This window comes from Artemia sp. Qi Xiang Cuo, unplaced genomic scaffold (genome assembly GCF_049724085.1).
Source record: "Artemia sp. Qi Xiang Cuo unplaced genomic scaffold, ASM4972408v1 HiC_scaffold_3069, whole genome shotgun sequence".
Taxonomy (NCBI): domain Eukaryota; kingdom Metazoa; phylum Arthropoda; class Branchiopoda; order Anostraca; family Artemiidae; genus Artemia; species Artemia sp. Qi Xiang Cuo.
The window spans coordinates 1-27,866 of NW_028300464.1; the positions used below are offsets into that span (position 1 = coordinate 1).

The following is a 27,866-nucleotide window of genomic DNA, read 5'->3' on the forward strand; positions in this document are numbered from 1 at the left end:
ACATAACTTTGAGAGAGTTACTGTTTTTACATTCTCACTGACAAAATCCATAAAAACAGACTTAAATGTGAGAGAGTTCCTGTTTTTTCATTCTCACTGACAAAAACCATAAAACATCCATGAAAAACATCAAATAAATGTGAGAAAGTTCCTGTTTTTTAATTCTCACTGAGAAAATCCATAAAAACAGACATAAATGTGAGAGAGTTCCTGTTTTTTCATTCTCACTGACAAAAACCATAAAACATCAAATAAATGTGAAAAAGTTCCTGTTTTTTCATTCTCACTGACAAAAACCATAAAAACATTCATGAAAAACATCAAATAAATCGACCAACACACATAACCATCCAAGGAAACATCCATAAATGTGATAAAATTCCTGTTTTTTCATTCTCACTGACAAAATCCATAAACCACGTGGTTCTATGCCCATATAAGGAGCCCTGATCGGAGTTATAGGGTCATCTCTACTCATCCAATCAAATTTGAGATAGCCAATTTTACAACGTAGGTGAAAGTTCTGGAAATTAGGTCTTTGAGGACGACAACCCCCCTCCCCACAGCCCTCAGGGTAAGGGTTGTAAGTTATGCCCTGGGGTTATGTAAGGCTTTTCTTGAAAGCGTTGTGTAGAAACTTCAAAAAGGGCTCATTCAATTGAAAACTGAAAGGGCTAGTGCCCTTTTTAATAGTCGAACGTGACTGAAGGACAACCAACCACCCTCTCACGCCCACCATTTTTCCAAACACGTCCAATCAAAGTTTTGAGATGGCCATTTTGTTCAGCGTAGTTTAAAGTTTTGGAAATTATGTCTTGGAGGATGATACCCCCCCTCCCCCAACAACCGTCAGGACAAAGGGCTAACTGAGAGGGCTAGTGGCCTCATTAATAGTCAAAGCGATCGGAGGGTGACTGCCCCCCCCCCCATGCCCATGATTTTCCCAAACACTTGCGATCAACATTTTGATATAGCTATTTTGTTGAACGCAGTTGAAGGGTCTGGAAATTATGTTTTTGAGTATGACACCCCCCCCCCCCTCCAGCAGCCCTCAGGATTAAGGTTGTAAGTTATGCCCTTGGGGCATATAAGGTTTTTATAGAAAGCGTTGTCGTAAAAACTTCCAAAAGGGCTCATTCGATTGGAAATTGAGAGGGCTATTGTCCTTTTTAGCAGTCGAAAGTAATCGGAGGGAGAATCACCCCTACCCCCTCACGCTCATCATTTGCCAAACATTTCCGATCAACATTTTGATATGGCCAGTTTGTTCAACGTAGTTGAAAGGTCTGGAAAATGTCTTTGAGGATGACAACCCTCCCCCCATAGCCCTCAGGACAAGGGTCGTAAGTTATGCCCTTGGGCAAGGTTTTTATAGTTTTTTTTTTCGTAGAAGCTTCAAAAAGGGCTCATTCGATTAGAAATTGAGAGGATTAGTGCCTTTTGTATTAGTCGAAAGTGATCAGTGGGCCAATGCCCCCCCCCAAAGCCCATCATTTCCCCAAACACTTCAAGAGTGTGATTTGGACGTTTCGTTCAAAGTTTTCGAATGTTCCTGGAGTGATTTGTCTGAGGATGGTAAATCCCCCCAGCTCCAGGGCAGGGATTGTAAGGTTAGCCTATTGGACATATAAGGTTTTTATAGGAAATGCGGGCCCATGAACTTTGTAAGGGCCTCATTAGATTGGTAATCAGACCCTATGGAGCTAGTTTTAAGAGTCAAAGTGATCAAAGGGAAGCTACCCCCCCCCCACGTACAAACACACGTCGTATTGTCCCGAAATGTATCTAATAGAAATTTTAAGATGGCCATTCTATTCAAAATAGTCTAAACATCATATAACAAGGCTTTTGGGGTTTAAACAAACCCCAGAGATTAGGGACAAGGGTTGTAAGTTATGCACAGGGATATTTAAGGTTTTTATGGAAGGGTTGGTTGTTTTGATTTAGAAGAGGCTCAGCCTTTTGCCCTGAAAAACACTATTTCAATATAGAACGAACAGAAATTAATTATAAAAAAAAAATCCACAAAACAAGTTTTTCAAAAAAAAGTAAAGACTTCCATTAAACCAAAAATGAACAAAAGTAGAATCAAATAGTCTACCAAGCCTACAACTATCACAAATCAGTATCAATAAATAAATGAAACTCAAAAGAAACAAAAATTAAAATAAAAAACAGAGTCAAACTCAAAACGAACATAATTTGATATGCTTAGGGTCCTAAGACCCTATGCTTTCTAAAAGCCAGAATGTAATTTGTACTTTACTGAAAAAATTCTTTTAAATGTTTTCATTTTTATAACTTTGAGAAATCAAACATTAATTAATATTTTAAGGAATAAATAAGCATATGTATATAAACTGACAATGCACATTTTTTTTCAGTAAATTCATTTGATTTTTTTCAGTAAAGTACAAATTATACTATGGCTTTTCCAGAAATGCATGGGAAATTTTGACTCTTATTACCTGAACTTGCCGCTTAAACGATAGATTTTCATCCAAAAGAACTCCCAGGAATCGAACATATCAAGCCAGCAACCGACTTATGGAGCCTCTAGGTATACGAAACTCAGTTATTAGGGGGCCGGTCATGTCTGTACGAGAAAAAATAAAGAGGTACGGCTTTTTTACGCTTAAAGCTAGTAGATTTACGTCAAACCAATTGAGTATCTTCTCAGTCATTACTTGAAGCTTCAGTCCAAGATATGATTCATCTGGAACCGCGGCATCTAGAGTAGTCATATACAAATGCCAGTCAGTAATGCTAGTTATATACAAATGCCACCTATACTTCTTGATTGCGGATGTGAACGCCAATGCAGTCAGAGAGTAAAATTTATGACACAATCCACAGCAGACATTAGTAATTAGGGTGTTAAAAATTCGGTTGAAGTCGTTCAAAGATAAGGAAGATGGTTGGCCCAGGAAAAGAACCTTGGGGTACTCCGTATTCAGTTAAAACTTGCTCGTCTGCATCTTCCGTTGCAATAGATCTGTCTGTGAGGTATTAAGAGAACCAAGACAATGCTTCCCCACGCACATCATGATGAGAAACCTTACCAATGAGGATCTTACGTGTAAGGTTGTTTAAAGCTTTTTTTACATCAAGAAAAATGGCTGCAGGAATGAGATTAGGATCTAGGGATTGTCGTATAAACTGTAGATGACAATTGCAAGCATGTTCTGTAGAACACTTTGCGCTAAGCCCAAACTGATGCTGATGGAAAACATTTTTTACTTCCAAGAAATCTCACAAGACGTTTGAGCATTGAAAAAACAGAGATCTGCCTGTAGTTACCAGGGTCCTCATGATCACCTCTTTTAAAGATAGCTATCAAACGTACCAATTTTAAACGTTGGGGAAATACTCCTAGTTGAAATTACTCATTAATGAAATCGCAAAGTGGGATGATAATCGATGGAAGGATATGTTTGATTACTTTAGCAGAAATTAGGTCAAAACCTGCTCAAGAATTCTTTAAAGACAAAACAATATTCTTGCTCCGTAATCTTCTCAAAAACCATTGATTTCAAACACGAAGGGCCTAGGAACTGCTTCCATGACTGCAAAACAGAACAATAAGAAACTCGATTAGCGGTTTTTTTCCCCTATCTCCGTGAAGAAACTGTTCATCTGATGTCGTACTTGGCCTTTTTCTGTGATCAGTTGATCGCCTACCTATGAGAGACTTAGGGAGATCTTTTGGTTCCATTGACGGTCGAGCAACTTTTTTAATTACGTCCCACGTCTTCTTTATATTTTTACCGCAATCAAAAAAATTCAACAAAATTCTATGTAATCAAATCTTCCTTTAATTTATCCAGCTTCACTGGTGAACGTCAGAATCTCAGTTTATCCAAGGGGACTGATCCTTATGAATCCCGCAAATTTCATAAAGGCTGCCACTGGCAAATGGTCGGAAGTATCCGAAAACAGTACTTCATTCTTGATAAAGTGTAGTGGTGAAAAAATGCTGTCACTTAATGTTGACAGGTTTGAAATTCTTATCGGTATGTTTATACAAGGAGCCAATCCATGCGAAATTAGTAAAGACAAGAGATGAAAAGCCTGTCTAGATGACGTTTCCGCAAAGTCAATGCTAGACTCACCTATCAACACAACTTCAGATTTTTCGGTACAAACTTTTCTAAGAACGAAAAAAAAAATTTGAATGAAAAAAGTATTCACTCTAGAAAATGCAAGGTATCGACACGCATGCTTACACGCGAGAGGGAGAACTACATATTGTGGAGGGTGATGGATAAACTCCTCTTCAAAAAGAAAATATAAACTGAAACCAAGAAATCTATTATTTTTGGCATTCATAGAACTTACTAGTTCATTACTTTTCATGTTTTGTTGCATTGAGAGCCCTTCAAACTATTTTCAGTGGGGAGAGAGGGAGTCCCCCATCCGACAGCCAGGCATAGAAAATTATTTTTCACGCATCATGATCATATAAGAAAATAGTGTAAGCTACTTACTTATTTTCCACAAGGGAATTACAAGTTTTATACCAGAGAGAAATTTGCACCTGTCCAGCAAAATCAAAGGAAACACTTCCGTATAAAACCATCAAACCTGCTATGCCAACCTGCAATGGAACTGACTCTCTATGGTCGAAAAGCAGTGAAGTTGCCTGAAAGATTGTTCATATTTTAGAAGTTGAAAGGAAGGCAAAAAGGAAAAAATAAAAATTATCAAGTGAGTCCGCTTTCCATTGTTATAGCCACATAAAACTTTTGTAGCTTTATTTACCACATTAAAAAAGTTTTAAAAAACAATTTTTTAAAAGGTCAAGTAATTACTATAGGCCTACAATGAAAAAAGGTTTAAAATGCCTAGGCAACATTTTATGTGTGTAAGTAAGTAAGTAAGTGTGATGGCCCTTAAGGTCCAAACCGGCGGTGCTGATCTCCGTTTCGTGGCCCTTCAGTCAGAAAGTGCAATCGGGGGCTGGGGGCCAGCCATCCTGTGCTTTCGCACAACCTTCCTGATTACATTCTCCAGATTTCTCCAGGTACCCATTTAGAGCTGGGTTGACTCTGGCTAAACTTACAGTCACACCACTGACCCGCGTCCCTAACCAAATAACTGGTTTGGGACACTTTTGACCAAAAAAACTTTATACATTTTATGTATGAAGGAGAACAAATTACCAAATATTGTACTTTTGTCCATTCTTCTGGACCCAAACAAAAAGTAGGTCGACCCCGATTGGAGTGGTAAGAGGTCATACGAAAAAATTTAAGGGAAGTAAGAACTTTATGAAAGGGAGTAAAAACTGAAACTTTGAACAGAATGGGGTGGAGGAGGAGTGTGTGCAGCCTTGTTAGTCTCAGGCGACTTTATGGACAGTTAGTAGCAGTAGTAGTAAACAGCCTGTCCAGCAACAGGCACATAAAAGAAAGAAACTTATCTCTCCTGGGACGGATAAAAAATACCTGACTCTGGCTGAAATGGAGATTACTCGTTTTCTGCATGGTACGCTATGGATAATGTCACATAAATCTTTTTTAAGCTTAGTGAATAACTGAGAGTCATGGACACCTACCAGTTATGCAGAATTTGATTTTGCAATCCTTCAACTTGCATAAATTTGTTCTTTTTGTTTATTTCATTTACAAAACTCAATAGAGTAGAAATAGATGAAAAGTTTGATCAATCAAATTGCAAACAGATTATGGAAACTTCATCTTGATCTAATATGAAATATAGTTAAAACGGTTATGACCACACTAATTAAAATATTCCACTCCACCAAAGAGTCTCGTTGTAGCAAGGAGGAGTCTCGTCAGATCACGATCGGTTCATCGCCCTTACCTCTCTGGAAACTATTCATAGCTTATCAGAATCAATAATTTCAAGATCAATTACGAAAGAAAAGAAGATTACCTTTAAAACTGTGGTTCTTTCAGATGCAGTACCGGACCAAACGTGACCGAACAGCTCTGTCTGTCCAGTGAAGAAAACAATTGTCCGTAGATATGCTCCACCAAGTGTAAGCTCCATTCCTGCAGTAGCATCTTCCTCTTCTGTTTCTTCTCCTTCTTCTGGAGTAGTGCCCGCAAGACTACTCAAGTCTGCAGCAAACAAATTTAACTAGAAAAAACAACAAAGTTAATAAGAATATTTAGATTAAAATTCAATAAACAAGTTCCATGTGTATTAAGGGGGCAAATTGGAAGTATTTCATTCACATGGAAATACTTTTCAAGTATTTACACATACATTAATCAAGTACAGATCAATCCTAAAGAGAAAAAATAGTGGATGTCTCTAGGGAATGGGCATGCAATTAATATATCTATATCAGATAACTCTACCAAAACATAGAAAGATGACAGGAAATCTCAGATTAAAAGACTTGCTAAAGAAAAACTTCAACAGTTTCTTGTTGTTAACTACTTCAGGACAATGCAGAAAGAAAAAAAGAATATTAGCGATAGTAAATAAGTATATTAAAAAGTATAATTTAGACGTTAAGCATCCTTTAGATCATTTCTAAAAGCTTTTATGTTTGATTAAAGGAATTCCATGATTAAACAAATTCCATAGCAGGATTAAAATATTGTGGTCATCGATGACCATAGATAATAGATCATCGACTATAGCTTATCGGTAAATAAGTGAGGATTTCAGTAATGTCATTAGGACCTGAGCAGCACATTACCGACCCCTCAAATTTGTTAAAAAGCTACGGGTCTCCGACCTCGAGTGATACATAGTACAAGATTCCTTAGACCACATTGCCTTCGTGAAAGAAATATAATGTTATGTAGAAAACAGGTCAATCAAGACAGTGGAAAGACAACTGAAAAATAATTAACTCTTATGCAAAAAGCAATTAGAAAAAAACACTATGGTATGAGTCTGACACTGTCATGTATTAAAAATAAACTGGCAATATACCAATTCACAGAAAGCAAATTGCATAAGTTGCGCAAACAGACAGCTGGTCAAATATGTCAAGGCATCCTATGTTGTAACCAAAATGTCATGAATAGCATAACTTTGAACCTCTCTAATAAGTTTACTATAAATGAGAATATTTCAAGTCAAGTATAAGATTAAGTCAATGAATAAACAAGCAGCAAAGAAAGTTGGAAAAGATGATTTATGGATGATTTTGAAATTGCCCATCTTTTATTATTTGCCTTTACTCATGGAATTGATTATGGAGTTTGTTCTTAAATATATTTAGATTGCATTTGGTCAAAGTAGGTTCTAGACAGACTATTTAGTTGAAAATTTTTTCTTATGATCTTTGTTGATACAAGTTCATATTTTTAGAGAATATTCTTGCTGTCGTATGACGTCAACAGTCGATCAAGCGCTTTAAGACAAATAGTTTATAACAGTGAAAAGTGGTAAAGATTAGACCAGCTTATGAGAGGTTCACATTATATAATATTTGATGGAATAAAAATAATTAAAAAAGTAAAAATAAATTATATTCCGAATCTTGTTGTTTTTAGAGGGATTTTTTACTGCAGAGTTGCATTAACTAATTTCAATGGATTTCACTGGGGTATGGTGTAAATTGTTTTGGAAATCATTAGGAAGCTAGTATGGAAATTTCTTGTTTCAATCCGCTCTTGAAATCCTCTTAATATGTTAAGAACTAGTTGTGGAGCAGCTAAAACTTTGCGGTTCAACTGTTTTTGTTTTACAAGACAATTTAGGATAAAATGAAAGATGTTTATGCATAAATAAATGAAAAAGAAAACACAGCTTCTCTACACAGACAAAAGATCAAATTAGAACTCAAAATTAGCATCAATCAGTTTAAATAAGATATCGAAGTTCAAACGAACAGAAACAAATAAAATTGAAAGAACAAAACCTAAAACATATAGAAAGTACAATGAACAGTGAAGCAAACCCACAAGAAATTTCTTGTTTCAATTCGCTCTTGAAATCCTCTTATTATGTTAAGAACTAGTTTTGGAGAAGCTTAAACTTTGCGGTTCACTAAGTTAAACTTTCCGGGTTTCACTAAGAAGACAAATAATTCTTTTTGAAATTTCAAGGAAATAGATTCAACGAAAACCCCTTCTAATCTACATTAATATGAATCAATAATTAGAATCTACTTCTAATCTACAATCTACGTCTTCACTACAATAATAATGTATTAAAGCAATTCAAGAAAAGCCAAAGACGCCAACTATGCTTTCTGTTCTCAAAGATTTGTATTTCTCGCTTTTTTTTGACATTTTAAAACATTTTTCTTATGCTCAAGCCAGCTTAGCAGGGGTCCTTGCCCTTTTCCTGTTTTGTCCTTGACTAAATATTTTCCCACTTTTGTTGTAAGAATTTTATGATATTCGGCTCTCACTAAAACAATTTCAGAATATCAAACCCCAAATTCTAAAGTTCTAACCTGATTTAATCATTCTTAAGATTTGGAGTTAAGATTCACTCAGTCCATGTATGCATGAATATTAGTAATCTTCTTCAATTACCCAGTGTAAAATTTCAGCCATAGCCTGGGCCTGAATAAACCCCCAAAATATTAGATGCACAAACGTAAAGAATGCTATTTTTAAAGTAATCAGTTGACTGCAAATGGTTATATTTACCTTGAATAAGAAAAAATGAAAAAATAAATGTATAGAAATGTGCCAGAATTTTTTATGAAGGCATACTTACAGACAACAGATCAAAATTAGACTGATTATTCTTAACGTATACATCAAAAACGCTTCTCTTCAAAAGCCCACCTCCGATTTCCATCGATTCAACAAAACCACTCTCAGCACTTCTATCCCTGTGGAAAATCCTCGTAAAAGAGGTAGACAATCCATCTAACGCTAATGCATTATAATTATTTTTGTTAGTTTTCACTATCACTTTAATAAGCTGAAGTCGGAATTCTTCGCACTTTTCCGCTTTATCTGTCAATCTTGACCAAACATATTTTTTCAATTCCTTTTCACCTTTTTGTCCAAGTTGAGAAATAACCAGTCCAAGAAAATCATCATTTAGACCAATATTTAAAAGTAAATCAAATGCTATACCTCGAGCACTTGAATCATATGGTTTGACTAATCGAAGATAAACACTTTCAAATATTTTTCTTAAATTGGAATATTTTTCATTTGGGAATGCTTTTATACTTTGTAGTGCCACAGCAGATAGTTTGCCACATTGTCCCACAACATCTAGAAGCTGAGGTAGAGTGGTTTCAGACTTGAGGTTGCCAAGACATCGAAGTTGAGTGACTTTGCATTCATCGTTGTTGCAAGTTTTAAGCTTCGAAATTATATATGACTCTATTTCTCTTAACATCTAAAAATGTAGAGGATGATTGTGTGATAAAAATAAATTACGGATATAAAAAGACATGCAAATTCACTTCGTTGCTGAAATTTGCATTATAGAAAAAGATGTTCATTCCCTTACACAAAAAATTTTAATTTGAAAGCTTTACAGGTCAAAGTTATATTATTCAAAATAATAAGGTTACAGACTCAGACAAATTTTGTTACTGAAGTATTTGGTAATCAAAAATGTGTCAAATAATCATCAGCAAACACCCTTACATAGCATTGAATATAACAGACAAGCATCTAAATGATGGATTAGAAAAATGTTTTTACCATTTGCGCATACACCGCAGGCTTACTTGTATGTGAACTGTGCTTAAGACGTCACCAGTTGGCAAAAAAATTGTTGAAACCGGCTGTTTGGCATGCTTCAATATCAAACATAGATGGAAACGTCAGACTATTAGAGTGGGGAGTAAGGGCTCTTTTAAAGGAAACATCATAATAGCATATTCTTATAAAGTAATGTTCAGAATATATATATTAAATAGGTTTTCTTGGCCGTTTCAATTATAATTCACATTTTTTCAACTATATTTTTTTTCGAAATGATATGGTTGTTTCATGTTAGTTTTTCCCGTGTTCCCCAATTTTAAATATTTCTAACATCTAACACTCGATCTATTTCTTTCTCAAGGAAGATTCCCCAATACACGTGGCTTTATTCAATTAAAATTAATTATTGGCCAAATGTATTTGTTAAGTTACTCAGAATATTTGTATATGTAAATATTTCAAATACGAGTATATACACGATATTGAATATAATACAAAACTTAGCCAACAGAAGGTGTATCAAAGGGGAAGCGACCCAAAGATTCGTTTAATGTGAAGTTATATTTACGAGTATATACACAATATTGAATATAATACAAAAACTTAGTCAACAGAAGGTGTATCAAAGGGGAAGCGACCCAAAGATTCGTTTAATGTGAAGTTTTTTGCATACTGCTATGTAAGAAATTTGTTATTACAAGGTTTCTTTTAGATGAGCCCATATACAAGACTTTATATATAGAACCATACACAAGACCATGTAAAAACACTTTTCCATGTCATGATTTTTCCAGGGGACCCATCGCATGGAGATTCTCCCTGTTGGTTTTCATTTTGATACAAGATATAGTTATATATAATAGTGAATATACCAGACTGTCAACTCACTTGCAAATCAATAGTGCCCCCCCTCCTCCCCCCCCCCTCCAAATTGGTATCCTAGTGGCTGTTTAGTTTTAAACAAAGCTAATTATAACAGATTTACACAAAATGAATAGATTAAATAAAAAAGAATTATATAAGGTAATTGTTGTTGAATGTTGCAGTGTGAATATTCGATCATAAATTTGATGTACCGGTATGTTATGCACCTGAATTTTATTACAATCACGTATGCTTTCTTTTTTGCAAGTCCTGAACCTCTCAGAATATAATTGTATGGTCTAGTTTACCACAAATAGTTTATTATTCATCAAAATGATATAAAAAAATGGATATACCAATTTACCTCTACCAAAGAATTTTAATAGCTTTTAAGTCATAATCTTTTGCAGCATTTTTAAAGCTACTGGACGGAAGTATCATTTTTAAGCGGACCAAAAAAAAATATATAATCAAGTCAGGTTATTCAATGAAACCTTAGTCTGCTGACTATAGTGGATAGTAACAATGTTGGTCAGTTTCCCATACATGGCAGTCTAAAGAAAAGAGGCGTTGTTTATATCTACCTGATAAAGGAGGAATGGAATCACTAACTGACGGTGATTCCATTCAACTGTATTTCAAGCACAAGGTATATTGACTGCAATTTGAAATTACACTATAGTCCTGCCCATGTATCCCGTTAACAGACTACAATGACAAAGGTTTTATAGATTTGTATTTTTGCCATAAATTAAAGTCGGTTTAAGCTTATGAAACACTTCAAAAGTAGCTCAAGAGAGAAGCGCAAGGAAGATTTTCCGTTTAGAATATTAAGATCACTTTGCAAAAACTATTACTCGACTACTTTAAGTGAGCTGTGCTTCAAGCAAATATCAAACAGCTAAGACTGTATAAATATCAAGAAAACCTGCAAAAATATGAAATAGACATAAAATTGAGCTCAAAGATTGACCACACTTTGGAATTTACATTCCAGACTTCGGAATGACCAGACTTTGTTATAGGAAATTAGCGATAATGGGGCCCCAGAACCAGTGGACACTAGGCAAATGAGCAACCTATTTGTAATCCAGCAATGAGTAGATAATATTCTGCCATGCGGTCTCATATTTCATCTTTAACAAATGTGCAAGTCCACAAAAATAACAGTTTACAACTAAAAGAAAAATAAAAATACGATTTTTAAGTTTAGTAAAACTTGCTGTTAGATCTTAGATCTTGAAATGGACAAAAATTAACCTAAACACAAAGATTTGTCCACCCCTTAAGTCACGGCCGTTTATATTTAAGGTTTTAGTTCGGTTGATTTGAATCAAGTTAAAAAGTTGTTTTTAATGAATATTTTTAACTATCGATATATGAAACAACATGTCAGGTTTTAAATAAAAATTTTTAATGGTTTAGCTTTAAATTTATCCATATTTGAGGGTAACAGTGAAATATAATGCTTGCAACTGAAAATTAAAAAATATTGTATATCGCTCTTTAGACACAAAAAGGGGATTTTACTGGCCAGTATTCCCTCTCAATTTTACAGTAAGATAAGATATTTATTTCAAAAAATGACTATCACAAGCCCCGAAGGGCCGGATTCGCATTTCGGGGTCATATAATAAAAAAAGACATAGAAATAGCACAACAACTAAAAAACTGGCTAAACAATGCCAAAAACAACAATATCAGAAAGGCAAAGCCATTCATTAGTCTAAAAACAAAAAGTATCAAAAGTAAGAAAGTTAAAAAGGCACAAATTATAACAAAACCAAAAAAAAATTGAGATAAAAATGTTGTTAAAAAGTTTTAAAAGAGAGTATATAAAAAGGGGAGGGAACGGAAGAGTCAAACGGACACCAGCATGGGTATCACCAGTACAAAAAAAAAAAAAAAACTAGTGGTTTATTTGATCAGGAATGAAGGGGAAAAAGGTTTTTTCATATCTGGAGGTTAAACGACGGATGGGGGACAAGATAGGGATGGGTTCAGAAACAGCACGTGGCAGGCGGTGTCTGGATGGGGAGTGTCTTTTGGGAAAAATGTTTTCCGTGCGAGTGTTTATTATTGCATTTTTTGCAAAACGGAGGCACAGCGTTCCTCTCCTGTGCTCAAGAGTTTCCAGCTTGGCCTTTTTTAGAAGGAGTGAATATGGTACCAAAGTTTCGTTAAAAATTATTCTTAGGGCTCTTTTTTGAATAGGTTCAATTTTATCTGATTCATTACGGGAGATGCCAGGATGCCAAACTGGACAAGCATGTTCAAGCTGCGGGCGGACAAAGGAAGCATAAATCCTTAAAGAATGGGATGGGGGACGTTACATTTATTCAAGAGCATAAGGAGAGACATGGACGCATTAGCTCTAGGGACAATGTCTTTCACGTGGATATCCCACTTTAAATTAGAGGAGATTATAACTCCAAGTAATTTAAAGGAAAACACAGAAATATCTGGGGGGATAGGTTCAAGGAAAGCGGGAGTAGATTTCAAGAAATTTATCGTCATTATATTTGATTTAGTGGAATTTACTTTCATATTTAGGTTCTTAGCTTCATCCGAAATGTGGGTTAGAATTTCAAGGGGGTCACTTTTAATATTCCTGTGACATACTTCGAGAATCGACAGGTCATCCACATATTTCCACCCTTGGGGGAAGTCCTTACCAATATCGTTAATCATGACTAGAAATAAAAGTGGTCCCAATAAGGTTCCTTGAGGAATTCCACAATATATATGGAGGGGGTAAGAGAAAATATTTTTGTATTTAACAACTTGGGATCTATTTGAAAGAAACGATTTAACAATATTTACTAACAGAGGATCAAGTTTAAAGTTAACCAGTAGTGAACGAATTAGGCTGGTGTGGTCAACCAGGTCAAAAGCTTTTTGGAAATCAACTAAGACAAGGTTCAGCCAGACATTTGGTTTATCAAGGTTACTTACAATGGTATGCATTAAGTGCACAAGGTAATGGGTGGTGGAAGTTTTCTTTAAGTTACCAAACTGTCGGGTGTCAATACGTGGACAAACTTTATCCTTAAGCCAGTCACAGAGGAAACCTTCATAAAGTTTGGAAAAAACAGAAGTGAGCGTAATGGGGCGAATGTTGGTGAAAGTCAGACTGGCGCATTTTTCAGGGACAGGTGTTATAAAACCTTGTTTCCAGCAACTTGGGAATTTACCAAATTTTGTGATGTGGTTGAAAATATTTGATAAAGGCTCAGCAATTTTGTCCGAAAAGGCTTAAATTAAGTCAACTGGGATGTCCAAGGGACAAATGCTTGATTTTCTAAGCTTAAGAATTTTATTTATAACATCAGAGGGAGAAATAAGGGGGAAGGGAGTATTAGGAGGAATAGTTGGACTTGAGCCAATGAAAGGGGGGAGACGTTGAACGATGGAAGCAAGGTACAAGTTCAGATCGTTGGCAGTCTTATTAGAGGGGTTCAGGGAGATGAAAATCAATTTCGGAAGGACTTTTTCCGCATATTTCTTTAATTTTTCTGTACCATTGCTTGGGCTTGTTAGAATATAGATCTTTGACTTTATTATTATAATAATTAGAAGCTGCTTTTCTTAATTTTTTCTTTAGGAACTTCCTTAGACTATTAGCCTCAGTAATGCGACCTGCTTTGAAAAAATTGATTTTTTTTTTCTTTTCAGTTTTTTAAAAGAATTAGTAACATAAGGCTTATCTGTAGAACACGTTTTAAATTTTTTCTCAGGGAAGTGGAATTCATAATTACTCCTCAATAGATTTTGGAGGGAAAAAGCCATGCAGTCAACGTCAGTTGTTTGATACATAGGGAACAAATTTTCAGTATTAGTCCAGGAGCAAAAATTTAAAAGTCCTGAGTCTGTGAGAGTTCTATACACAGTTTTAGATATAGAAAATAACTTTTAAACTTTAGCCAGTGGAGATAGAAAAAGGTTAAAGTGGTAACTACCTCTAGAGGGGGCAGAATGGAGACGGGTTTGTAAAACTTCGAAAGATTAGTGCAAATTAAATCAAGAGTGGTATTGCCTTTTGTAATAGGGACATTAACGACATGTTTTAAATTAAAAGCATTACATGTAGAATCCAGTTTTATATCGTTTGTGTTACCCATCAGGAAAATTCCTGCATCTGGGTATTTCGATTGTAAGAAATCAGTACTTGCATGTAATTATTCGATAAAATTTATTTTGTCAGCGGATCTCTGATTAGGGGAGTAATAAAAACAACAAAGGACAATTAATTGAAAGGACGCGGCAAGACTTTAGGTCAGTAAACCCACATAACTTCATCAAAGGGATTAAGACACGGAATTGGGATTTCACTTGGATATAGATCATTAGGGATAAAGAACAAAATTCCGCCACCTTTCTTACCCAGTGGGTGGTTTTCTGGTCCGAGTTTCATAAATTGATAAAAATTGTTCATATTTCACAGGTGCAAATTTTGATTTTCAACTTAAGTAATAGCGATTACATCTAATCTATATATTTTAGAAAGTGTGTCTAATTCATTAACTTTTTCAAAGTTACAAAATGCTTACAGCGTTGCTTAGAAAATGTGTAGGTAATCGGAAGCGGCTAGTGAAAGCATTTTTTCACCAGTTTACCTTTTTTATATCACAGATGGAGTCATGGGTTCTAGTTCAATTCCTGATAGGGGTTAAAGTTGGGTAATGAGATCAAGGGACAGGACGATCAAATCCATCTTTTTCAAATACAATTGCATTTATTTGAGCAGGTACTAGTGGAGACTCTAAACAGCGGTAACTATTTGAAGTTTTAGAAACTCTGCATGGAGGTGTTAAGTTTTAAGTTTTTAGGTGTTAAGTTTTTAGCGTTCGTTTTAAGTCTTTAACACATAGTTTTTAATAGCAAAACTAAGCCAGCTATTTAAGGCAGCCAACAAAGCCTCCCCATTTTTAGTCCAGTAATCTGGCCGTATACACGTTTTAACATGCCGGTAAGCTGGTATATTAAAAATCAAGAGGAAGTAGTTAGTCTGGAATTGTCCCAGTTAAAGATATGAACGGGGCCGAAATCAGTGATTTATAAAGGGCTAAAGAAAGATGGTCAGAGAATTCTGGGAATATGTTAAACAGCGATGAAGTTATAGAAAATTTTATAGAAACAATGAAAATTATTTTGACAATATGGAAAAGAACGAAGACTTGTATTGCAAGGAAGAGTTTAATATAGCACTTAAAAGATTGAAAAACAGCAAGGTAAACGAGCTTTGAAATATGATAGTTCCATGGTTTGAGATAAATTACTGAATACTATGAATATGATTCTTGAAAAAGAAAGAAATATAAGTAAAAAAAATAAGTACATCCAAAATTGAAAACTGTGAAACAAAGACGAGAATCAAAACCAGGTGGACAGTAATGGTAATTTGGCAATTTTGATTATGGCTGTGGACACTTTAGTCGGTCTAACTTTCAAGATAGATAAAAGTTCGAATAGTGATAAATCCTTTTAGTCAAACAGTGATAATTCACAAAAATATACTGGATATTTCGGTCACATGTGCAGTGACCGTCATCAGCAGAAATTCTGCTGATGACATATTTCTACTTTGTATTTCAGCAGAGTATTTCTGCTGATAACGGTCACTGCACATGTGACCGCAATATCCAGTATATTTTCGTGAAATTCATTTATCGTCATGGAAAGACAGTGTGGTCTTCGAAATTATCTAACTTTTAAGGTATTTTGATCCCAATAGGATTTGAGTTACCAAGGTTCCACCGTTCCTCCACGACTATTGTGACCAATACACAGACACCATTTTCATTTTTAAGATTTTATCATTCCTTAAGTCTTTTTACTACAGTCTCTAAATTTCAGAAACAAAATTTAAAATAAATTTAACATAATTTAAATTTATATGTACTGGCATACCAAGAAAGGTTGCTCCAAAGAAGACTGACAAAAAGGGCACTGCAACACGACGGCTAGTACTAAGCATACATTATGAATTATTTGTTATAATTTCCATGTCGTAATCAAACAATTATAGTTGGTTCTTTCTTCTATTATCATTTTCAATTAAAAGATGCATGGTCCAGAAACATTAAAAGGGGAGAAACGATTTTGATTTATCATAGATTACAACAAAATCGTAAAACATCCAAGGACAAGGTTCCGAAGACCCATGCCATATTTAGATGTATGAGACCAATATAAGGCAGTTATTGGCCAGTTAGACCAATTACAACTACAATTACAATTACAACCTTTAACATAACAGCCGCGATCACTTCTTCCCATGATACAGAAAGAACAGCTTAAAAGGACGATTTCATTGCTTGAATAAAATAATTGAACTATCTTTAGTAGTAAAACTAAGTACAAATGCAAACCAAATATTTGAAAAATATAAACCCAATATTCACAGCGAATGAGAGCAATTGGATGTTTTACCTTAGAGTTTTCAGTTTTTAGTTTGGTAGAAAGAACATGTGCTACAGATGCCAAGCAGAGATCTAGTCATTTAGCTGCCTTGACGACCTTAACGCCATGTTTTGCACGTTTCAATAAATCTGAAAAACGAGGTAAGTGAAGATGGACAACTGAATGTGAAAAGAAAATAGTAAAACATCGTCATCGTTTTCAAACATAAAAGTTCCGTTCATCAACCTACTAACGACATTTTTGAGGCTTTATTTTAAACAAAAGTGAATTTAGTTTGCAGAAGAGAGAAAGAGGAAGCGAGAGTCTCATGGGAAAACGCTTGTATGCTCCATCTTACATTTACAGTTCGTCGTGGAATTGAACAACTCCCAAAATGAGTTTTATGTCCACGAAGCGACGGCAAAGCGAATTGACTGAAGTTTACTTTTTACGGATCAACTTGTTCAAATATTTTCTTTTTTGATTACCCACTGGACGATTTCCTCTGATAATAAACCATCTACAAAATGGTTAGCTAATCGATATTAGGATACAAATTAACCAAAAGCTAATATAAAACTAAAACGCTCATATGGCAGTTGCTACCAGCAACAAACACTCCATAAGCTAATAAGTTGTAGTCAAACACTTTAAGAACGCAACTGATACCGAGACAGCCAATCGCCACCCACTTAATTAATATTTCATAAGCCCTCATAATGGATACTGGTATAAACAAAAAAATGGGACCTAACACACGGGAGTCGAATGTAACACGGACACCTGAAACCATAGCTCTACCGGTTAGCCAGGTTAGGCTGAATTCTATCAGCCTTCAGGGTAACTTCACTAGAATCCCCGACCCCCCTCCCTACAGAGGTGAAATCAGATGCACCCCTTAAAAATGCACAACTAAGAGCCTAATTGGTACTTCCCACAAAGCTCAGCTGGTACAAGAGTGAATGACGAAGATCTAGGGACCCCTGTATCCTACACCCCCTCCCCCTCATCAAAGAAGTCATACTATACCTGGACCGAAAAGGCTGGATTAGAACGCTAACTCTAAATTTGACTGAGATCCGATGACCCTTCTAGAGGACACTCTAATGGGAAAGAAGTTAGGATCCCCTTTATACCCAGCAGGAGTCAAATAGGTCTTAGACTCAGAGAAGACATCATTATGACAATCCCCATGACTGTTAGTCATTAACAGGTGTAATTGAGACCCGATAACCCGTATTGATAGACATCTTGACGAGTAGATAAGACCATATTCCTCCACCAGACGTCAGATCAGGTCCGAACCTCAAAAAGGAATAATGTGGAAATTAGCTTTCACTTTCCGCCCGGCTCAATTCAAAAACTATTTCACCTGCTCTTCATTCCAAGAATTTATACACCAACCCTTTGTCCTCACAGAGATAAAAACAAGTCTCAACTCGAAATAGGCACAACTATAACACCAGTTCTTACCTCTCATCCAGTTTGATTGATATCGGACAACCCATTCAGGTAGATGTCGTGAAGACATGAATTTAGGAGTCCTCTGTCATCTTTTATAGATTCTTGATTGATTACATACCCCCCCCCCCAAAGACATTGTTAAGACAATTGCTTTTAGTATCTTCCCACTATATTTAGTTGAGATATAGCAACCACCTCTGATACATTTCTTACTGCAATGAATTAAGGGGCACCCTTCTTTCCGCTAAATAGGGTAAGATCCTGACCATCGATAATATAATTATAAATTAGCTCTTACTTCCTACTACGTATTGTTGAGATCCAACAACCCCTTTCAGGTAGGTGGTCTGATGACAGGAACTTAGAAGCCCACCCCCCCCACCCCCTCCCCCACAAAATCATCTCCCTCTTTCATAGAGGTACTATGAACCTTCAAAATCTTTTGGTGTAAAAAATGTAAAATTAAATCTTTTAAATCCTTCCCTATCTAGCCCTCTATAAACTTACACTGTGTGTATTTAAATTATAGTTAGTGGCATACTTATTCAAACTATTTTTAAGATCCTATAATATTTCTTGCAACACTCAATGAACCATTCATATTTTTATTCTACTTATAGATTTAGAATAAACGGTGATAGAGAAAAAATAAAAGCCAAATACACTTGAAAACAAGGGAACTGAAAAACTTCTATAAATGAGAAAAACAAATTCTGGTTCTTTAGGGGGGAGGGGTCTCACGTAATGAAGCTTGTTTTAATTTGTATTAAATTCATTTAATTTTCCCTATTAAAACCTAGAAATCCACTACTTTAGTGCAAGGGTGAAATAAGATCAATATGATTGAGGTGAGAAATGAAGTGTATGGAAGCGTAAGATTGATGACAGATGGTTGATGAATGTAATGAAGGAAGACTGCTTTGCAAGTGTTAAAAATTTAGAACGAGTTCTCACGTTGGCGATGAAGCACAGAAGTAGATTTTGTGATTTGTTTTTTATTTGTTTGTGCTATGTAATGTTCATGTTATGTTTAGGTAATGTTAATTATTTAAAAGTGAATTTTCTTTTTTGTTCTCTATTGTCATGGCCCTAGGGCTTTAAGCGATATTATATTTACTTAATTACTACGAGAATAAAAGAAGAATAAATTAGAATAGACAGATAAAGAAAAAAGAATGAAAAAGAAGAATTAAGAATAATAGAGAAAAATAAAATGAAAATAGAAAAAAAGGATAGAGATCCTCCATAGCTGTTGCTGGCACATAGGACGTCGAATCGACGTTTCAGTTGCTGGGTCTTTTTCACAGGCACAAGTAGCATGCTTGTCCCCCAGCCTTGCTGCGGCGGGGATCAAACCCCGGGCCGGTATTGCTCAGCAGAGCAAAATGAGAATAGAAGAAAAAACAAAAGAGAATAGATGAAAAATGATATAGATAGTTGTTGTTTGTTTATATTTGCTCGCTTTTGCTTGTTGATGTGTTTGTTTGTTGAATGTAAATAAAACTCTTTCTATGCTAATTTGTTTAGTTAAAGTTAGAAAATAGAGTAGAAGAGGAATAAAGAAGAATAGGAAATAATGAAAAAGAACAAAACAGAGAAGAATAGAAATGGAACCAAATAATTAAAAAGCTACTATTTCACCTTCACAACTGTTTCTGGTGCATCTATAGCCATTGAAAGTGGAGGCCTATAATGTATCTTTAAATGTGATTCATATTAGAAGAAAATAAGAAAGAATTATCCTTTATTTTATAAAAATATAAGGATAATAAATTAGATTAGAATCATAGCAAAGCAAATAGAACACAGAAAGAAAAGCAACAAATACTAGAAAAGAATTAAATGATAATAAAATAATTAAATAGACAAAGGAATAAAAGAAATAGAATAAAAGGACTATTTAAAGAAATAGAATAAAAACAGAATAGAAAAATAACGAAAACAAACACAAAAAAAACAAGAATAAAAATGAGACAAAAACAATGAACAAGTTACTATTTTACCTTCAACAATTGTTTCAGGTACATTTGTAGCCAACGAAAGTACCATAAGGTACCTTTCAATGAGATCTACGTCACCTTCTTTATTCAAGTCTACAAAATTCATTACTGCAGAGTGACCTTCAAATGTTTGAGCTGCAGCGATGCCATCTAGTAATTGAGGCCTGAATACAAAAGCTGATTAACGCTTGCTGTTTTTCAACCCTGTTGCTTTTTAGCCCTGTTGTAACTAATAAATCACGATTTTTACAAAACAAAAACACAGGAAGTCCAAAAACGTAAATAATAAAACGATGAAGCTAAAAGAGAGTAGCGTATATGCAAAAAGAACAAAATTTAATTAATTATACACACACTTACAGTATTTCGCTGTTTGTGTCTAAAGTATCGACTTTATTTGTTCTTTACTAGAACTTCGAATAACTTCCACCAATCCAAGAAAAACTGCTGCAGCCTTATGTTGACCCACTTTTTTGGAGCAAGGTACTTCTTCTTAGAGCTTACATACTTTTTTATGTAAAAGGATATATATTTATGAACACGGGTTTTGCTTTTGGCTAGTCTGAAATAAATTACGCGGAAATGCAAAATTCATAAACAGTTTCCAAATATCAACCTGAAACACACTTTTCAAAATAACCTTAAAAAAAGTTGAATTTGTTTATTTTAAATAGGGGTGTTATTATTAAAAAATTTGGATTTAGGTAGTATTTTAGAACCAACCTATACTCACATCTGGGTAGGCTAAAAAAACTATCCGATGACAAAGCAAGTTAGCAATATAAGTTTCACGGGTTAGTCCGAAGAAAAAAAGCGTTTTGACAAGAAAAGGAGTCGTACAATTCGTTGTTTATAACCAAAATGGATAATTATTTGGTTAAAAATTTGATAACGTTAAATGATTACGTATGGATATGTACAGCTTACTGAATATGTTGAGCTGTGATCAAGGTTGCCACTAGAATATGAAGACGACACAAAAAATGGGATGTGTACAAGCCTACGCTTGATTTATGTTTATCCTTGAAGGATATAATCAATGGCGAAAAAAAAGTAGCAAAAAGTTTAAAAGTCAAGAATCTCCAACATCTTTTTTTGTCTTGGAGAAGAAAACTCTGAATAGTTTTTTTCAACGGAGTTGCTGTTATAAACAAATTTTTATGCGCTTTTTTGTGTACACCCCCCCCCCCTTCCCCGGAAAAAATCTACGTGTAAATATGATTCTATCCCGTTTGCTAGAGCTATAATGAAAGAAAAGTATTGAGGAGGGGGCAACCCCTTCATGTACGGAAAAATTTCTGTTCGTTTTGTGGTTTAATGTTGCTCCTTACTTTCAGTTGAAAAAACTTTTCTTTGGGGGGGGGGGGGAATGGCCCCCCCCCCCAATAATTCGGAAGAAAAAATGTTATAAAGCCCATGCCCCTTGACTATTCGGATATTGGCCCTTCTAGACTTGAATCCTGATATTTTAGCACTTTTAAAAAAGCTTCCTATTCTAATTAAACGGTCTTTGAGTCTCAGGAGTCGTCCTTAAAAATTGGAGCAAACAGTCAAACTTTGGCGTAAAGAGCAAGGTATTGGGGAGGGATGGGTTAAGCCTCTTTATATACGGATAAATATATTTTCATTTTGAGTTTTAATGTTGCTCCTTACTTTCAGTTGAAAAAACCGTGTTTCTTTTTTTAATAATCTGGCTCACCCCATATGAAAAATTCCCCTCTCCTCACGGGAAATTGCTTCATCGAAAGTTGCTCCCACGTAAAATATACCCTTCCCTGTAAAATTCCCTCCGTATAATTCCATCCTCACTAAAAATTACTCCCCCTCCCCCTTTGTAAAATTTCTTGAGGACAATTCTGCCTGAAAAATTCTCCTTACAATATTATCATTTGAAAAAGACTTTAAATTCTAATCGTTTTTCAAATCACACCAGAAATCCCCCCTTCCGTGGCAATTTTCCCCGGAAGTCTATACCCGCTGAAAATTTCTTTCAGACAATTTCCCCTGAACAATTTCCTCTTAACAACTTAGTCTTATTAAAATTAATTTTCAAACCTATTCTTCCATCCTGTGCTCGTAAAACCTCTAAGAAGTCAACCATTTTTCTAACATTTTCATCTAGGATGCTTAAGTCATCAGCATAATCTAAGTCTAGGAGAGTTTTCAATTCCCCAATCGAGTCCTTTTTCTCCCACTGCATATCCTGTGCTCTTTAGGACAAAGTCCGTCAAAATGATTCATGTAAATGGGGATATGAAGCAACCTTACTTAACTCCTGATTTAATAGGAAACCAGCTACTAACCTCATTTTCTACCTAAATTACCAAGGATGATGAAATTGGAATCTGATCGTTTGACTCTGTAAAGCAAAAGATAACACATTAACAGTGGCGGAGGGATGGGGGAAGAAGAACGTATGCCCCCCCCCCCACACACACCTTCTAAGAACATCCATATAATTTGCACTTTACTGGAAACAAAACAGGCTACATCTTAAATGTTTTCTCTTTTTTAAGTTTAATAAATCCAAAATTATTAACACTTTCTTGAATGAATGTCAGTAGGCCTATTATAAATTTTAAATTGTCAATCCACATTCATTTGTTTTTTTAGTAATTTTGGTTATAATGGTATTTTTTCGATATTATTAGACATAGAAACATTCAGCTTGAAATAAGGATTGTTTTTAGTAAAGTGCAAATTATGCGCTGGTCTTTAAATGGCATGGGAGGGGGGACATCAGTCCTAAATACATCTTTGTTTCTGGGTGTTTTGAATTTGAATCGGTTATTTATCACAATATCTATTCGTTTTGGGTTTCATTTATTTATTGATGGTGATTTGTAGTATTCTTACGCTTGGAAAAATTTTTGAAATAAGAGAATTTTATTAATATTTATTTTATCTTAAATTATAATATTTGTTACATTTTAATATTTATTATCTATTTTCGGTTTATTTTATAGGAAAAACAGTTTAGTTCTGTCTATCACCAAGTGACGACCACACAAATACTTCGCTGATAATTACGAAGTTACAAAATTTCCTAACATAAAATGATGCTAAAATGAATATATAGTACGAGCGATTTTAGAAAAAAAACAACAAACAGATACACAGTTTTTACTGTCATTTGACAATGGTTGTTCACAGATGAACAAAACAATGTTCTATCCTCTCTGACATGAATGATTTTTGGAGCTGCCTCTAACAGCCATTTGGTCTGACATCTGGAACTTTACTGAAGATCCTCTACTACTAATACTACTGATACCTCACTGCAGCATCAAGCCACCTTATGCCAACACAGCTACGCACACACCATCTCCATCTCAATATATTCAAAGAATCCGTCCTTACGCCCTCCTAAGAAGTTCCTTTTTCCCCTTAAATCTTTCCTTAGGACCTCCTCAATCCTATTCGGAGACAACCTGCTCTTCGTCTGGTCCTAGATTGTTGGACAAAAAGGACGATCTTTGGAAATCTGTACTATAATATCTACAGAACGTGTCCTAGCCGTTTCAACATTTGTCTCCTTATAGCCCTAGAAAGCCAAATTTTGCGTACAACTTACTGTTTGAAAAACGGCCAAGGAAGACGGGTACCCAAAGGAATCCGTTTAAAGTGTGGCCAAGCAGTTTCAGACAGTCTCTTTCAACAAGGGTTCATTTAATTATTTTTAAACATAGTACCTACGTATTTCAGCCAAACAGGATTTTTTTTTCTTTCCTCACTCATGATACTTCAGCCTGTAGAAGCCCTCATCCCCACCCATTATTTTACATTTTATCATTATTTACGCATCTTCCCCTCCTTGTGAAAAAGAACTTTTAAATACGTGCATCTGGATGATCTTTGGCACTAACTTTCGTTGCTTAACAAACTAGTTATCAAAATAAATATTTTTAAAAGAGGGGTAATAAATAAACGGTTACTACAAGGCCTGAGCATGACCCTGGGTGTGTCCGTGGATACTCAAACCCGTTTACCTCGTTCATTTAGAAGTCAAACATAAAATATGATTGCATTCGCAATGATGAAATCTCAAGAATTTGATTTCTGCTATCAAACTAGTCGAGGTTCTAACATCATATACCCGTAATTTGTAAGAAAAGCCACGGTGGAATGAACGATAATTATATGTAGGTATTAAATGTAGATTAAATTATATATGTAGAATAAGGCCACCTTGGTGGCCATATTTATATATTCAGAATAAATTAAATGTAGAATAAACAATAATTAAAGACAACACTGCCTTTCCATGACGATAAATAACGATTAGAATAGGGATAAACTTTTTTATTAGACAATGAATAAAACAATCAAAATATCCATTATATTTTTGATTTTTTCATTCACTGTCTACAATAGTCTAGAAAATGTAAAAGTACCTAAATAATACGTATCATTACAATTGAAAAAAAAACCCAGCAATGTTCATCTTTAAGCCAAAGTGGGCTTCTTTCCACTCCTTGGTTAAAAGACAACTCTCAACACACATAAAACTACTTTTATAGCCATCAATTAAACAACTCAACATACGAAGAGTTATCTTTACATCTATCAACTAAACTAACTCACCCAGAAGAAATGTCCCGAGTGACTTCTATGAGACTCAAGAAGCCTTGCGGTTTAATTAAAGTTGAAATAAATTTAGGGCTGCATGATGACAATAAACCATTGATAAGAGCAATTTTCTCAAGATCCTGAAACAAAATTTGTTAGCATGGGATTTGAAAATTTGTCGACATTGGAATTGAAAAAAAAAAATAGATGTCACTACGCTACTACAAGACCGTCAATGTCGTGTAATACTTTAAAGCCGTATCTAAAGGAACCTGGACTCAGGATAATAACGCCATGGATCATTCCTGGATGTGTTTTGACTTTAGTAGTTTTAAGTCATTCCCAACTGAATTTGGGCTCTTCTGTTAATTAATAAAATCTATTTATTCCTTTTTACCATGTTTCATGTTTTGTATTTTAATTTTATATTAATTTATTTCACCATCATTTCGGCTGTTCCTTTAACCCTTACCCTGTCAGTTTACTAGGCTATTCTTCTTCAAACAGTTTAATACCAATAGATACGTCAAAAGAATCAGATTTTTATGCTCATTTCAAATATAAAAGTTTCATCAATTTTAGTCTTGTCCATCAAAAGTTACGTGCCTGAAAAAATTTGCATGATTTTCAAAAAAAGGAGGAAAAACCCCATAAAAGTCATAAAACCTTAATGAAACTCACATCATCAGATTCAGCGTATCAGAGAACCCTACCGTAGAGGTTTCAAGCTCCTAATCTGCATAAATGAGGAATTTTGTATTTTTTTGCCAGAAGAAAGATCATGGAAGCGTGTTTATTGTTTTTTTTGCCCCGGGGTGATCGTATCGACCCAGTGGTCCTAGAATATCGCGAAAGGGCTCATTCGAACGGAAATTAACAGTTCTAGTGCCCTTTTCAAGTGATAAAAAAAATGGAGGGCAACTAGGACCCCTCCCATGCTCATTTTTTCCCCAAAGTAACCCGATCAAAATTTTAAGATAGTCATTTTGTTCAGCATGGTCGAAAAATATAATAACTATGTCTTTGAGGATGATTAATCCCCCAAAGTCACCGGGGGAAGGGCTGCAAGTTATGAATTTTGCCCAATGTTTACATATAGCATTGGTTATTGGGACAGACATTTTCACTGGGGATTTTTTCTGGTAGTGGGGGGCGGTGAGGGGGGGGGTTGCGCGGGAGGATCTTTACATGGAGGAAGTTTTCATGGGGTAAGGGACTTTATTGAAGGGGGCATCGGATTTCCCAGCATTATTTAAAAGAACGACCAGAAGTTAAATATTAAAAAAAAACAAGTTTTTCAACTGAAAGAAAGGAGCAACATCAAAACTTAAAACAAACAGAAATCATTACGTGTATTCGCCCCCTAGTCAATTCGGTTCGCCCCCTAGCCATTCGGTTCGCCCCCTAGCCATTCGGTTCGCCCCCTAGTCAATACCTCACTCTTTATGCTAAAGTTTTTTTAGTACTTCCAGCGAGGTATTGACTAGGGGGGGAGTGAACCCCCTAATATATGTAATAAAAATATACGAATATAGATGTTCGTTACGTAAGTTAATTCGTAAGTTACGTATATTTATTACTAATAAAAACGTTCATAAATAAAATTAAACAACTTTCGAGAAAGCAATTTAAAAAAAAGTAAAATTAATATGCAAATTTTGTTTTAATTATTCATGTACGGTAAGCTAAAATCAAAACCTGCATTAATTTAAAAAAGCGTTCAGAAATTAAATAAGAAAAGCAAGTTTTTTTTAACTGAAAGTAAGGAGCGACATTAAAACTTAAAACGAACAGAAATTATTCCGTATATGAAAGGGCTGTCCCCTCCTCAATGCCTCGCTCTTTACGCTGAAGTTTGACTTTGTCTCACAACTCTGTTTTTTAAGACAATAAAAAACTTTAGCGAAAGAGCGAAGCATTAAGGAGAGGACAGTCCTTTCATATACGGAATAATTTCCGTTCGAAGTTTTAATGTCGCTCCTTACTTTCAGTTAAAAAAACTTGTTATCTTTTATCTAATCAGCACAAAACATCAGTTTTAGAACCGTAAAATAGTTTTTAGTGGTTAAAATGTCCATTCCTTAACTGAAACTTAAGTGCTATAAAAGTATTAACGTTTATTATTACTAAATTGAATCATAATAAAAACTCTCAAAAATTGGAAAGAAAAAAAGTGACAACAGTCTTATAGTAGAAAGGTGCAAGGGCATACCAAGCATTAATCAACAACTAAATCATTTAAGGATAATTTTCGAACATTTTAATCAACTAATTTAATTATCTACTCTAGTTTAATTCGGAAATTTAAACAGACTTGTTAGATTGCTCTTGTCGTAATAAAGGGCTCCGAATGAACAATTATTACAAAAAAAGGAGCTTATACTATTAGACCAAAATTCACAGCAATTTAATGGGTGGGGTGGGGGTGGGACATTTCTCAAAATCTAGGGAATGGGAAAATTGATCGGGTTCTTGCGATTTGTTCAACAGATTACAAAAAAGGTATTTTCAGTAAAAAATACCCCCAAAAAAGATATTTTCAAAACATATGGGGTGTGACGGGGAGAGTGGCTTGAAAAGGGGGTCATTTATCCCTCTCTTCCTGTCAATTCACGCTACAGTCTAAAACTAAATTGAGAAACCAAACTTTATACAAAATTCCCATGAACCGAATGTACATGATTAGCTACAAATATGTTGCACATGCTCCCTCTTTGAGTTTGTAATGTCAACAGGAAAACGTTATGAATGAAAGTGATGTAAACATAAAAGGGGCCCTCGAGGCCCGGTTTCAGACGTCCTAAATTTTCTTGAAATTTTTGGATACTTTCTTATTTAAATCATCAAATACAATCATTTTTTTACCATTGTCCCTCCCCCCTCCCCCCTGTAAACAGTTTCTGTGTACGTGTATGATTTTTAAGGTAACGATAAAACCCAAAGCACATGGCGAGCA

General features: G+C 35.0%; 1 protein-coding gene and 1 pseudogene across 1 annotated transcript; both read right to left on the bottom strand.

Annotated features, from left to right (window-relative positions):
• Nucleotides 1-4,468: 4,468 nt before the first annotated feature.
• Nucleotides 4,469-20,363, bottom strand: LOC148938633 (microsomal triacylglycerol transfer protein-like). The gene is made up of 5 exons (XM_089107651.1): nucleotides 20,345-20,363; nucleotides 16,908-17,026; nucleotides 8,659-9,297; nucleotides 5,899-6,105; nucleotides 4,469-4,642 (listed from the first exon to the last, which is right to left on the bottom strand). Exons 3-5 carry the CDS (start codon nucleotides 9,295-9,297, stop codon nucleotides 4,484-4,486), a joined length of 1,005 nt encoding a protein of 334 aa, XP_088963777.1. The 5' UTR covers nucleotides 16,908-17,026; nucleotides 20,345-20,363; the 3' UTR covers nucleotides 4,469-4,483.
• LOC148938634 (uncharacterized) lies at nucleotides 12,783-14,913 on the bottom strand (annotated as a pseudogene).
• Nucleotides 20,364-27,866: the final 7,503 nt, after the last annotated feature.